The 12,908-nt window shown below is 46.8% G+C and overlaps 1 protein-coding gene across 1 annotated transcript in view; it reads left to right on the top strand.

Annotated features, from left to right (window-relative positions):
- The window catches only part of LOC144139439 (beta-hexosaminidase subunit beta-like), a 65,500-nt gene that overhangs the window by 12,791 nt on the left and 39,801 nt on the right, over positions 1 to 12,908 (top strand). The window contains exons 4-7 of the mRNA XM_077671769.1: positions 374 to 484; positions 5,518 to 5,619; positions 8,335 to 8,443; positions 11,558 to 11,765. Coding sequence (XP_077527895.1) covers positions 374 to 484; positions 5,518 to 5,619; positions 8,335 to 8,443; positions 11,558 to 11,765 — 530 coding nt within the window. The remainder of the gene's footprint in view (positions 1 to 373; positions 485 to 5,517; positions 5,620 to 8,334; positions 8,444 to 11,557; positions 11,766 to 12,908) is intronic.

A 12,908-nucleotide genomic window follows, 5' to 3' on the forward strand; every position in this document is an offset into this window, starting at 1 on the left:
CTTACTGACAAAAGTACACTTTTGTACCTCAAGAATTCAGTTCATTAGGAGTATTTGGATCTGCAGAAAAAGGTCACTATGGCCTGTTGCATTCTGTACTTATTTTCTGCAAAAGCGGCCTTGACTGAGAAAGAAAAGCCGATAAAGTACTAACCACCCTGCTCTGACTAGGAAAATGACGGTTAATTTTCGAAGTTGGAGGCTACCACTTAGGACATGCGCCTTCGTTCTCTTTTTTTCCTCGATACCCCTTAAGATGATAAAATAGGCACTTCTGCGTGTGTTTATCAAAAAAATGGAAGTGGCATTTACCCATTTACGCCTGGTGCATCGCGTAATAAATAACAGTACTTAATGTATGCTTTTTCCCCAGTTCGCCGTAAAAGAGACAGTGGTGTATGACAAACCGAGGTTCCCTCACCGTGGCCTCTTGATCGACACCTCGAGGCACTTCCTTCCTATCAGTGCCATTATTGATACACTGGTGAGTTAGGGCTGGTTTTCAGTAATGCAGCAATAATACAACGGTCATGTTATTGCCTACCGTAATGTTGTGTGCCTTTGCAAACAATTCCGCATGTAAAATATACTATTGCTGGTGCATCCTTTCGCTGCATAATTACGTGGCCAGCTGAAGCGGCTGTTAACAATTTCACCTCTACTAGAAAGTTTAACGCCGAAACGCTCTCGATAAAGCATGGGAACATACTTGCTGGCCTTCCGAATTGATTAAACATTCTTGAGGGCGTGAGTGCGCGTGTGTTTTTTGTATGTGCTTGTCTGTGTGTTTCTGTGTGTTTGCATGTGTGATGAGCCACCTGCTACCCCCGACCATCTATTTCAATGCACACTGACGCATGCATCCCATATCTCTGATTGTTGTGGATGGCAAGGGAATGTGGTACGGGCCAAAATACTCGATTCTTTCGTGAGCGCGGAGCTATTGTAGGCAGCGCGGGTGTTTATTCTATTCCGCTAGATTATAGTGACTTGCCGCCTAGATCTCTACTTCACCACCCAGGAAGCATGCACCCGTTAAGATAGCCAGTGAGATTGGGGAAAGACCGACATTGTTCTACAGCGCTCTCAACGTTTGTATCCTCTAGTTCCTTCCTTCTGTGTGGTGTAGCTCTCGTAGTGGGACTACTGCCTATAGGTGGCAATAGGCAAGTAACAACAAGGCGAAGCGAGCACCAGGCTGAAAGGGCAGACGAAATGTGGCACAGCTTTGCACGTTTGCAGGTATCGGCGATTCCCTTTGCCAGCCGCGTTTGATGTAGCAGGCGTGAGTGGGTCATTATGACCATAGTGGTCACTACGTGCTGATGAATATTTACACAGTGATTGTATCGTATAAACACATTGTGGAGACATCATCTTGCAATCTCGAAACTTGGGTATGTTTCATGGTACACACGGTCGAGGAAGAAGACAAGCTCGAGGAGCCAGATTTCCGTTCGGTCCTGAGTTTTGAGTAGCTGTGCTCTCTGTAGTACTGTGTTCCTCCTGGCACTGATGTGCCTATGAAATTCATTTATTTCCATCCAGTCGTGACAATTTTGGGGAGGGTGCGTGGTACAGCCCATTATTCCTGAATAATTTCGCCCTGCTGGTTTTGACTGCGTGAATACTACACCCGTCCATAAGAGCAGCCGGCGTCTGCGAGGCCTTGAGCACGAGTTCGGCCTTCTGGCTACAAGTAGAAGCGCCATGATGACCGCTACAGCAAGCGACGCCGGTCAGTGCAGCGCGGCGTCCTCACCGCTAGTTTTTCGCACAGAACGCACGCCGCGGTCATTTCACGGATACGCCTTCGTAGACGTTGAAGATTGCCTGGAATTTTTTGAACACGTAGCCGCATTCAATGGGTGGCACGACGTGCGAAAGCTCCGCAGTGCTTACTTTTCCCAGGAAGACCCAGCTAGGATGTGGTTTGAGGCCCACGAGTACTCCTTGACAAGCTGGCAAGAGTTTCAGCGCCAGTTGCTTGACACCTACGGCAAAAACGGGAGAAATGAGAAGGCGGGATGTGCTCTCCGGTCTAGGGCTCAAAAGCGAAATGAGGGCGTGGCCATGTTTGTCGAAAACATGTCGCTCTTGTCTAGGCGTGCTGACCCAACCATGAACGAAGCAACAGGACGTGTACGGAGCCCAGCAACGACGGTAGCCTAGTTTGTGCGCGAAGCGTCAACAATGGAGCGCTCACTGCAGCGATGCGAAACGCATAACGGGCTCCAGGTGAACTTTGCCGCTTTTAAATCGCCCTTTTACGACGTGAGGGCCCACCGGGAATTTGTGCGAAGCATGATCCGCGAGAAACTGCAGCTCGTGCAGGGGGTTCACCATCGGCCAACTGTTGCCACCATCGGAGAAGTCATCCTTGATGGAGTTTGGTGTGCAGTGGGACCCGCAACACTACCCGAGTCGAGTGTTCTGCCGAGCGTTCAGTACCGCCTTGCACCGACATGCTTCGAATTCCGGCTCCTGTGCAACGTATTCTTCCACCATACACGGCTGTTCCGCGCTCTCCTGCCTTTTTGGCTCCTTTGCTACCACCTGCCGCTGCACAGCCATTTTCAGCGCTCCATGAACCCGGTGGCGCGTTAGAACCAAGGCGGCCGGAACGAAAAGCATCTGTGTGGCGCACGCCTGACAGCAGGCCACTCTGCTATCACTGTGGAGAAGCTGGTCATGTACTCTGCCACTGCCCTTATTGCCGAATATTGCTCTGCGGGTTTGCACGGGATGCGCCGCGACCGCGCTATGGGGAATGGCCACCCGAAATTTCGGGGTATCTATCCGCCCATGAACTACCGTCCACTCCGCGAACTACGCATCAGCCAACATCTTCGTCACTTTCCCGCTCATCATCGCCCAGCCATCCTCTGTCTACGGACCAGACACGAAACAAGACCCCCAGCCCACGTAGGGAACCAAAGCCAGCGACTCCCGCGGGCGAGGCCGCTGCCTAACGAAATGAAGTGCGTCCATCGACGCGACGGCGACCGCCATAGCAACCTACACCTATGAAGTGTTCTGGAGACAGTAAAAATATTCCTTTGACATTCCTGTGCTCATCGATAATCACCCAGTAACCACTCTGGTGGACACTGGCGCTGATTACTGAGTTATAAATTGTTCACTCGCGGCACAGCTTCAAAAAGTGACAACTCCAAGGTATTGGTCTCCTATTCGCTCAGCGGACGGTCACCTCCTGGCACGGATGGGTGCGTGCACAGCAACGGTTCAGATTTGTGGTGTGACCTTTCATGGTTCCTTCATTACGCTGCGTGAGTGTTCGAGGAAATTTATACTTAGGTTGAACTTTCTGCGGGAGTACGGGGCTGTGATTAATTTGCGGGAGCTGGTTGTCACATTTTCCACAACACGGACATTGTACGACGAGAGCGAGCGACCAACGTAGACCGGCGCTACGCATCAGCGAAGCCGACGTTCGCTACAGCTCCAACCGAGCATGTTTTCAGCGTCCAATGTCAGCCATTCTCATTCAGTGGTGGCGTCCAAGAGCGTAATGTCTCTCTACTCCTGGCTAGGCAAGTCTGTGCCACCCGAGGTCCGGTTGGCCTCAATCAACGGCGAACCGAAATACTGCGAACAAATTTCAGTGCGCAGAATCACGATCTACTACGCAATACAGCAGTTGCCTGCTTCGAAGAGGTCAGCAAAGGCGCCAAGCTACACAGTTTAGTCCAGTCGCCCATGTCGAAAGAACTGGGAAGAAACACAAAAATCGACGTAAACGCTAAACTAACCGCGACAAAACAGCAGGAGCTTCTCAAGATAATATACTCTCTCAGCGACTGTTTTGCTATGTAGTCAAAAGTGCGGCAGACTACCTTAGGGAAACATCGCATCATAATCGACGACAACGAGCAACCCATTCTCCGGCGTTTTTACTGCGTTTCGGCAAAGAAGCGCGGTAGTATTCGTAGCCAAGTAAAAGAAATGCTCAAAGACGACGTCATACAACCATCAACTAGGCCGGGGGCATCACCCGTGCTCCTCGTCGCAAAGAAAGATGGTACTCTTCGTTTTTGCGTGGAATATAGGAAGCTTAACAAAGTGACAAAAAAGGCGAGTACCCACTTCCGTTCAATTATTACTCTTTAGATCGACTCCGTCATGCTAAATGTTTCTCCTGGATTGACCTGCGCTGTGGTACTGGTAAACAGAAGCAGATAAACGGGATCGAGTAAAAACGGCCCTTGTTACTACATGTGGACATTATAAAATAAACTAGTGCTTCGTTCGGTTTGTCTTCAACTCCCGCCACGCTCTAATGAATGATGGACACTGTTTTATCCGGACTGATATGGCAGTCATGCCTTGTCTACCTAAACAACGTTGTAGTATTTTTTGAAACATTCTAAGACCGCTTGGAGCGTCTTCATGCACTTCTTGAAGCTATCCGCTCGGCCCAACTCTCCCTCAAACTATAGAAATGATACTTTGCCTAAAAAGGACTGACATCTTGAGGCTACGTTATTAGTGTCCAATGTATCCGTCCTGATCCTGAAAAGACAGCCGCCGTATGTGTTATTGCAGTTCCATCAGACAAAAGCGCTGTTCGCCCTTTTTGGGGTCTGAGCGCGCATTATAAACGCTTTGTGCCGAACGTTTCAAAATTCAACTTTTCAACAACGGCTTACCATCCTCAGGCAAACGGACTCACTGTACGGGTAAACAAGACGATAGCCGATATGCTTTTATGTGCGTCGACGTAGACCACCGGCACTGGGATAGCATGCTTCCGTATGTAACATTAACATATGACACCGCGACGCAGGAAACTCGCGTTTCTCCACTTTCCGCTTAGTCCACGGTAGAGATATTATAACTACGCTCGATTCGATGGTACTTCCAGAAGCGCGAGCAAATGTTACAAAAACGTGGAAGAAAACCCTCAGCGTGCAGAAGCCTCACGCCAACTAGCACGCCAGCACATTCAATACCAGCAAGCCCTCGATGCCCAGCGGCATGACGTCCGGCACCGTGAAGTCACGTACTGACCGGGCTAACACGTTTGGGTGTGGATACCGGTTTACCGACGAGGTCAATGTGAGAAGTTATTGCGACGCTACTGCAGCCCATACAAAATTTTACGCAGCATCAGTAATGCGGATTAAAAAGGTATTTCTGAAGGAGCACTGCGCTTCCCTAGAGGGACGATGCAGGGTGAAGTTGTGCGTGTCGCCCGGATGAAGCCGTATTCCGCTCGTTGAACTCCAGTGTGAACGACTGTGACCCTGCGCGAACGTGAGACTTTGTTATACTTCCTGCCTATTTTTTTCGCTCTTTGAGCCCGCCAGTCCCATGCGCTCCGTTAGCATCGTCCCTATGCTTTCCATGGGAAGGGTTGATAACACGGAGATTGTGCCGCTTACACCTGTTGTGGGGTCATCATCTTGCAATATGGCGACTTGGGTTTACTTCCATCCACTCGCAACAATATGCCGCTTGCACAATGGACCAAAAGTTGGCGCGTTGGGGTTTCAGGACGCCATGGCCTACAATAAGATGAACGTCCTCCACTGGCACATCGTCGACGACCAGTCTTTCCCATTCGTCAGCCGAACCTTCCCCAATCTCAGCATGATGGTAAGTAGCGGCATGCTATTCTCCGCGTTAAACGTTTAACTCTACATAGTCTTTGCCCACTTGTAGTGGTCTTACATTAGAAAACCTGTTTTATGGACCCTCATTCTCCCGACTTCCCAATTTTTCGATATAATCCTGTTTTCCTGAAATTTGTCAATTTGTTTTTGTGTTCGTGAAAACATTTTAAGAACAAAACTGCACCTCTGTACCGAGATTACCAGGTTCTTTAAAAAAATAAGTGGCATGATGAGAGCGTCGACGCTGATTGGCTCCCATTTTTCGTGATACAGTGCGACACTTCCGCGCGCGCGCCCACGCAAGCTGTGAACGGTGAGCGAGCGGTCCACCCAAGAAAATAAATCGCCAGGAGGGCTTCAATCTTTAATTCAATCGATCGGCTCAACGGGCACAGTCTTAGCCAGCTCCTCCGAGTGGGTACGCTCAAACACTTCAACAACACAAGCGGGATCCTCATCATATTCACCATCACGGTCAGTCGAACACGTAGATCAAGTTAACTTTGCCGGAAAGCGTATCGGCGTACGCCACCGCCAACGGTGCAAGTCAACCAATAAAGGCTGTGTTTGATAAAGTAGATTTTCAGTTCAAAAATAAATTGAGGAGTGTAAAGAATGCGTGGGAACCTAATCCACAACCTCTGGAATGCAAAAGCAGCACACATTTCTTACGCTACCGCAGCTAGATGACTGTACACGGGACAAAAGGGGAACCTAGTGAATGCGTTGTGTCCTTTTAAATAGAGACGTTTGTTGGAGGCTTGTCCTGAGGTCTATATAGGTTTTTCGGACCGCAAACCACAGATGTAAAAATCCTGCCAGCAGTAAAATATGTTCACCCTGAATGTTTTCTTACGTGGCGGCAAGACGAGATGAGACGAACGACCGAGAGGAGGCCTGATTGAAGATGATCGACCCTCACACTTTACCAAATGTTAGAAGAGGAAGAAGAGCTTCCAGCTACCGGTCTCTGTGCTCTCTCGCTGGCATTATTAAGCATTGTAAATGTTGTGAATACATTGTATTTCCGTACTTCTGCCTTGAAACAGTATTCTTTCATTGGCAACACGAATACTGGTAATTGCCAGCGCCGCGTCAGAAGAGCCCTTATGCGGGTTGCGCGGAAACCAGCGATTGCACAGCGCAGCCCCAACGAATAACGCTGAGCAGTCCGCACTCGGCTGTGTATGCCGACCTGGCGTTATGCTTTACGCTTGGCTTTCTCTTCCGACCTTATCAAGCTGTAGCGGCGACTTGCCGTACGCTTAGTTTGGGGTAGCGCGACGCTTTGTAAGGCGTACGGTTACGGCCCCATAACGTTATTACCAGATGTTGCGATAGTATGGGCGAATCGCCAATCCTCTAAGTAAGGGTAACAGCAAGAAAACAAAGACACGTAGTTTAAAGGGCGACAATGAGAGGTCCCGTTTGCAACTCGACAGCTATGCTTTCGAGTTCAGTGCATCCCTAGGACTACCTACCACGACGTTGTAATCGATGTTGCAGCCTAGGTTGTGCATTCTCATGTAGTATACAAGACCCCATCATGAAGGTTTCGTTGTTGGTTCGCTGAGGGCCACTGCACGTCACCCGCATCCACCCCCGGCAACCTCGAATAGCCATACTCACGCTACTCATCAAAATAAATTCCGTGTAACCGAGCAATCACTGGATCACAGACTGTGCGAAGTGCGCTCATTAGTATTATTGGGCAGACAGACAGACAGACAGACAGACAGACAGAAACGCGGTAGTCGGAATCGCACACGGCCCGGTAGACACTGACTTCACTAAGCAATAGGCCGTAACTAAAGCTGTGAAGTGTGTTTGGCGAGAGCCGGTGCGCTAATATTAAGTAAAATCCTGGTAATGGCACATCCTGGCAATGGCATAACGGTAGTTCGTCTTGCTGATGCCGTCTTTCAAGACCAGCAGTTCCGTTGCCATGTAAACGATTTACACTAGAAAACATCGCTCGAGTGCAAACTAGCGGAATAAGCTGCAGAGAAACGAGCGTTTCAGCTAAGGCAATGAGTGTGGAGGTACTGGAGCACACAACAGCATGCAATCAGCTCCAAATACCAGTGTCACTTTCAGATCCCAAAATAGTTGTAACCTATTCCAAATTGGGCAGAGAGACAGTGTTCTTTTGTAATAACAGCAGGGCAAAAAGTAATGACGCTCTAGCATCCGCCAGTACATCATTGGTTATTGCCCTCGAATTCGCGAGGTGCTCTTGCATTACCGCTTTTCTGACGGCGGCGACAAGCAAAAACGCCCGTGTGTTCGTGATCTCGGCGCCCGTTAAAGACCACCAGGTGGTCAAAATTCATCCCGTTTATTGTAGAATTTATTTATTGGGATTATTGTGTGGTCAGCTTAGAGAACTTTATATGGTAGTAAATATCGCATTCCCCATTAGTTTCTTTTGTGTTTCATAATGGGAACCACTCTCCTATAATGAAACGTTATAGCATACAGTCCAATCTTGGCACTTTTAGTTTCAAGTCCACTTAATGCCTTTCATTACACATACAAAGAAAAATGCCAGTAATAGATTGTCTTACGTTCCAAAAGCATAATTTTGTTACAAACATTGCAGTGACTTCTTTAGTGTAGCGATAATAATTACGAATATATCTGTTTTCCTCTTTTAAGCAAACAAGTTGTGGATTGCATGACGTGAATCTATTTTCAGGGAGCCTATGACCCTGTAACACACGTGTATCGTCCCGAACAAGTCCGACTGGTCATCAAAGAAGCCGCTTCAAGAGGCATCCGTGTCATGGCAGAGTTTGATACTCCGGGTAAGGAAAAGACGGAGAGAATGCGATGAGGGACCCTTCAATGAAATAACTGAAGGGTATACTTTTGAGTGAGTCGAATTTAACATGTTCAACTTATTCGCTTACGAATGGCTGTGAGAACTTTGAAGTAAGTCACAGGTCATCTAAGATTTCTGAACTGTAAGTGGTGTGGCTGCGTACTCATGAGGTGTAAAATTTTGTGTTATTCGCTTAAGGCATGCATTTGTCGCCATGCTAATGATTGTATTTGTTAGCTAGTGTCGGCAGCCAATAGATCAGCACATTTTTCGCGAGTTCTGCGCGACTTGGTTTAAATTAAACTTCATCTTCGATTTGCCTGGTCCTCAAAATCGCTGTATACAAGGCTGGATACAACGTAGAAGATCTAGGCACGGCAACTGGGATGTAACAATACAAGAAATTCCAAGTTAGAGAAAAACTACAGCAATATGCCTGCAGTTTGACACGTCAGCAAAGGTTTCGGCGTGTTAAGCCGAGTGTGAGAAACGATAAACATTTTACGTCGTCAGTTGTCACTCTCCCGGTTTGTTGTTGCGCCAACACTTTAAAATCAATAAAAAGCAGAGAGCGGTGCCTGTAAGGTTCGCTCAATCTGCACAAATATACTGACAAATAATAGAAGATTGTGGCGCTACAAACCTTATAACAACGATCTCTCAAGTGAAATATGTGCCTCATATTCAAATCACGCCGAGCGTCGGTATACGTTTACGTGTACAGCCCCGCTTTCGTGGAAAGTATGCACGCGCTGTCGCACACAAATTACACTCATACATATTGCGAGTACAGAGAAAAAATTTATTATGTACTGAGAACGATCCGTATTATACAATTTTACGAGCTTCCATCAAGTTCAACTGACAATTTAAGGCGCCGGTACAACTGCTCTAGCAGTGCTGTCGCCCCCGACCGTGATTCGTGCGCTTTATTCCCTTACCCCGGAATCCAGCTGCGACATCACCAGTACATAGTAGCACTCCAGGCCTACTGCAGCTTCCCTTGGCGCTAGGTTGCGCACGGAGCAGGCACCGCACTTCACTGTTTCCGAATAAAATTGAAAAGACGTTGTAGTATTTATCTTTTGGATTCTTCTTGGACAATCTAGGTATGTCGAGTCAGATACACATATCGACACTACCTTGCTTCTTTTTGAAAAAAAAAAGCGATCCGGAACGCATGTTGACCTGAGGTGTTTAAATAATCATGACACCGGTAGGGCAGATTTAGGATAACTTTATATGTGCGCCTGAACCGGCTCCTGCCGCGCGGATGATTAACGGGGTGAAGATATGCCCTTTGTTGCGCTCTTCGCCTCCGAAAGGACGCTATAACTGGCCATTTTCGCAACTGAGTGCCGATAGTTATTTCGCTTCCGGTTGAAAAGGTAGACGCATCGCTTCCACTCTTGTTAGAAAGCATCCCGATCCCACCGGGGGAAGCTCATAGGATCTACACCTAACCTTAGAATGGCACAAATGCATGTTATTCTGCAATACTACAAACTCATTTGCTGATGCATTTCATGACCAGGTCGAATGCGGGACGCTCTTAGCAGGTTTTGTTTGTTTGCTTTAGAGTAAATTTCGCCATCCCACTCGCAACCATGACAACGGTGATAGGAGTGCCGATGATTTGTTTGTGCCATGCGCACGCACAAACGTCGCTCAATCAAGGAAAAAAATTGCTTATGCCCTTTCTGAATTGCAGTCACCATGTTATTTTGATATAGGCTCGTCATCACAATTCCAATAACCAGCAAGGAAGTTTCGTCGAGATGAAATATCGTGGGGGCTGTCCGTGTCAATTGCCACACACGATTATTCGCCACGGTTCCCAACGCAGCAGAGGGTGTTTCTTTCGGCCCACTGCTCGTTGCTTACAATGACGGCATTTGCATGCTTGTCGCACACGCTTTTAGTGCTAACAAAAGTGTGTAGCGATGCCGCTTTCAGTCAAAACGTTGTTCTGGTGAAGTGGCTTTGAAAACGATATGCTTCTTTTTAAAGCACTGATGCATACGGGAAGAAATTGACATCCAGGACGTGCAGCTGGCAAATTCGTACGATGGAATTTTTATACACAACATAGTAGGTCCCTTTTGGTTTGAAACAAGTTTCTCTTACACGAGACGAATAGGAATGGTTCCGCTTAAATGAAAAACTATTTAAATACTTAAATAAAACCGGTAACAAATTGTCAGCGAACGCTTTTTATGATGAGGACAATCAGAAGACCCACAACTCATGATTGTTTTGATTGGACCAAATCGAACGATATAGAAAGTAACAGCAACATATGTGGGGAAGGGCAAGATGACACTGTTAAATTTAGTGTTGCGCATAAACCCACAAAACTTAATTTGAGGAATCTTTTCCTGTTTCACAGTTCTCAAAAAGATGTTCCGCCCGTGTGAAATCTCCCCGCGTGTCAGATATAATTCCTGGAACTTGTTTGGGCTGCAACCTGTGTTTAACAATAATAACAGTGTTTCAGTGCCTAGAAACCTTCGTCCTAATTCTGTGAATCGTTCGCCCAAGCAAAACCGCCCGAAGTCAGAAATAAAAAAACGCCTACTAAAACACGAACGTTTAAAAAAGCAGTAGTGTTATTTTGTGACATTGGGCTTCGAGCACGCCATGAAAGTAAAATATTGTGAAATATTTTCGTTGCTGCCGGAAATGTCCCCTTATTGCTACAAAGTATTTACGACGTGTTACGTGAAAAAATAGCGCTTAAGCAACCATTGACGCCTCACTAGAATAATTTCCTTTTTGACCGGCTGTCTTCTCGCAGAAGTTAATCGTATTGTAGTTTGCACATGCTACGTAAAATATTCATATTATTGAAATAGTAATACATAGGGCATTTTCCCCGTCTTTTGAGCGGCTATGGAGGGCAACGCCTACCCAATGAATTCGTGCAGAGCTTGTCCCATCCGCTTCGCCGAAGTACTTCATACATAACCCAGCATTACCTTCGACCCTGTTCCCCTGTTCTCATCAGATCCAAACAATATAATTGATAACAAATATGTAGTGCCTCGCTATGCCCACAGCTTCTAATTTTTGAGCTGAACCTGGTTTCGGCGTGCAGGACACACCCGCTCTTGGGGCCAGGCACACCCCGAAATTCTAACCAAATGCTACGACGACCTCGGTGACCCGACCGGCAAGTTGGGACCCATCGACCCCACGCGAAACAAGACGTACATTTTCCTAGCAAACTTCTTCAAAGAAGTGGCCCGGGTGTTTCCAGACCAGTACATCCATCTGGGCGGTGATGAAGTCAGTTTCAACTGCTGGTGAGTTTGGAAGCAGAAAAAAAGGAACTCAAGGGACACGAATATGAGCGCTTAACCCTTCATCGTATTCGCCTGTGGTTATGGTAGAAACATCTATTGAGCTGTTTTGAGCGAATGGAGCCTCTATCGAAGGATTGCACGAGGGACGTTGTATAACAGCAAAGACTTTCGAAGCGCTTCCTTAAATGCTTGGTGTCTATTGTGGAACACTGAACATTCGACATTTCAAAGTACGCGTTATGAAACAAAAACATTTTCAATGCAATTCACGTAACGTGCTGCCAAATCCTAACTGTGAGTTTTTAAAAATACCAGCGATATGATAAGCCCGGCGTCAGTAATGATGGCAGTACAAAACCACCCATAAAATTCACGCACTGGCCTAACATAGAGGAAGCCTATTTTATGGTCAAAAAAGTTGACTGTGGCTATGTAGCACCTACCTTCGTCTGTTTCTTCAACGATAGAGGCAATATGTGAGTACCAAAGAAAATAACGCAGCAAACTGGGGCACCTCAGCCGTTTCAAATAGTCGAAGTGTTTCTACACGCATAAGACGCAGTATTATACGAAGAATGTAGCAGTAATTAAGGTTATTTATTCAATACCCGGTCATGTGCTGCATTTCCGAATGGGAATACATGTGCAAGAAGTCACTTTTAAAATTAGGAGAGAACGTTTACACCAAATGCCCATCGATGAATGCGACAATTTTAGGAAAGGGTGGTTCGAAAGATTCCAACTCAACATACGTGCTCAAAAAGATGCTGTGCAGCCAGAGACAGAAAAACAAACTTTCTTCTGATGTCAACGCTGAGGCTAAAAACGGTTGTAAGTACATTTTAAAACTGCCTTAGCTGAAAACAGAACAATTTTGTTAACATATTTGGATAACAAACCATAGCAGATGTCTTCAAATAAGTCGAGGTACGGGGACAGCGCAGCTTAACCAAAGATCGCCCCCTAATTGTTCATTGTAGGGCAGTTAATGAGCACACGACCGCATTGGCTAGCTGGGAAAACTAGTACACCAGTCAGGGTAAAATAAAAAGCTTTCTTAGTAAGGTACTCCCATTCTAACAAAACCCATCGCCTTGTTTAGCATACCATTCCCACCGCTATATAAAACAAGCGAACTTGTAC

The sequence above is a fragment of the Haemaphysalis longicornis genome, unplaced genomic scaffold, assembly GCF_048455015.1.
Source record: "Haemaphysalis longicornis isolate Haplotype H1 unplaced genomic scaffold, Haemaphysalis longicornis Haplotype H1 scaffold_5, whole genome shotgun sequence".
In the NCBI taxonomy this organism is placed as follows: Eukaryota; Metazoa; Arthropoda; class Arachnida; order Ixodida; family Ixodidae; genus Haemaphysalis; species Haemaphysalis longicornis.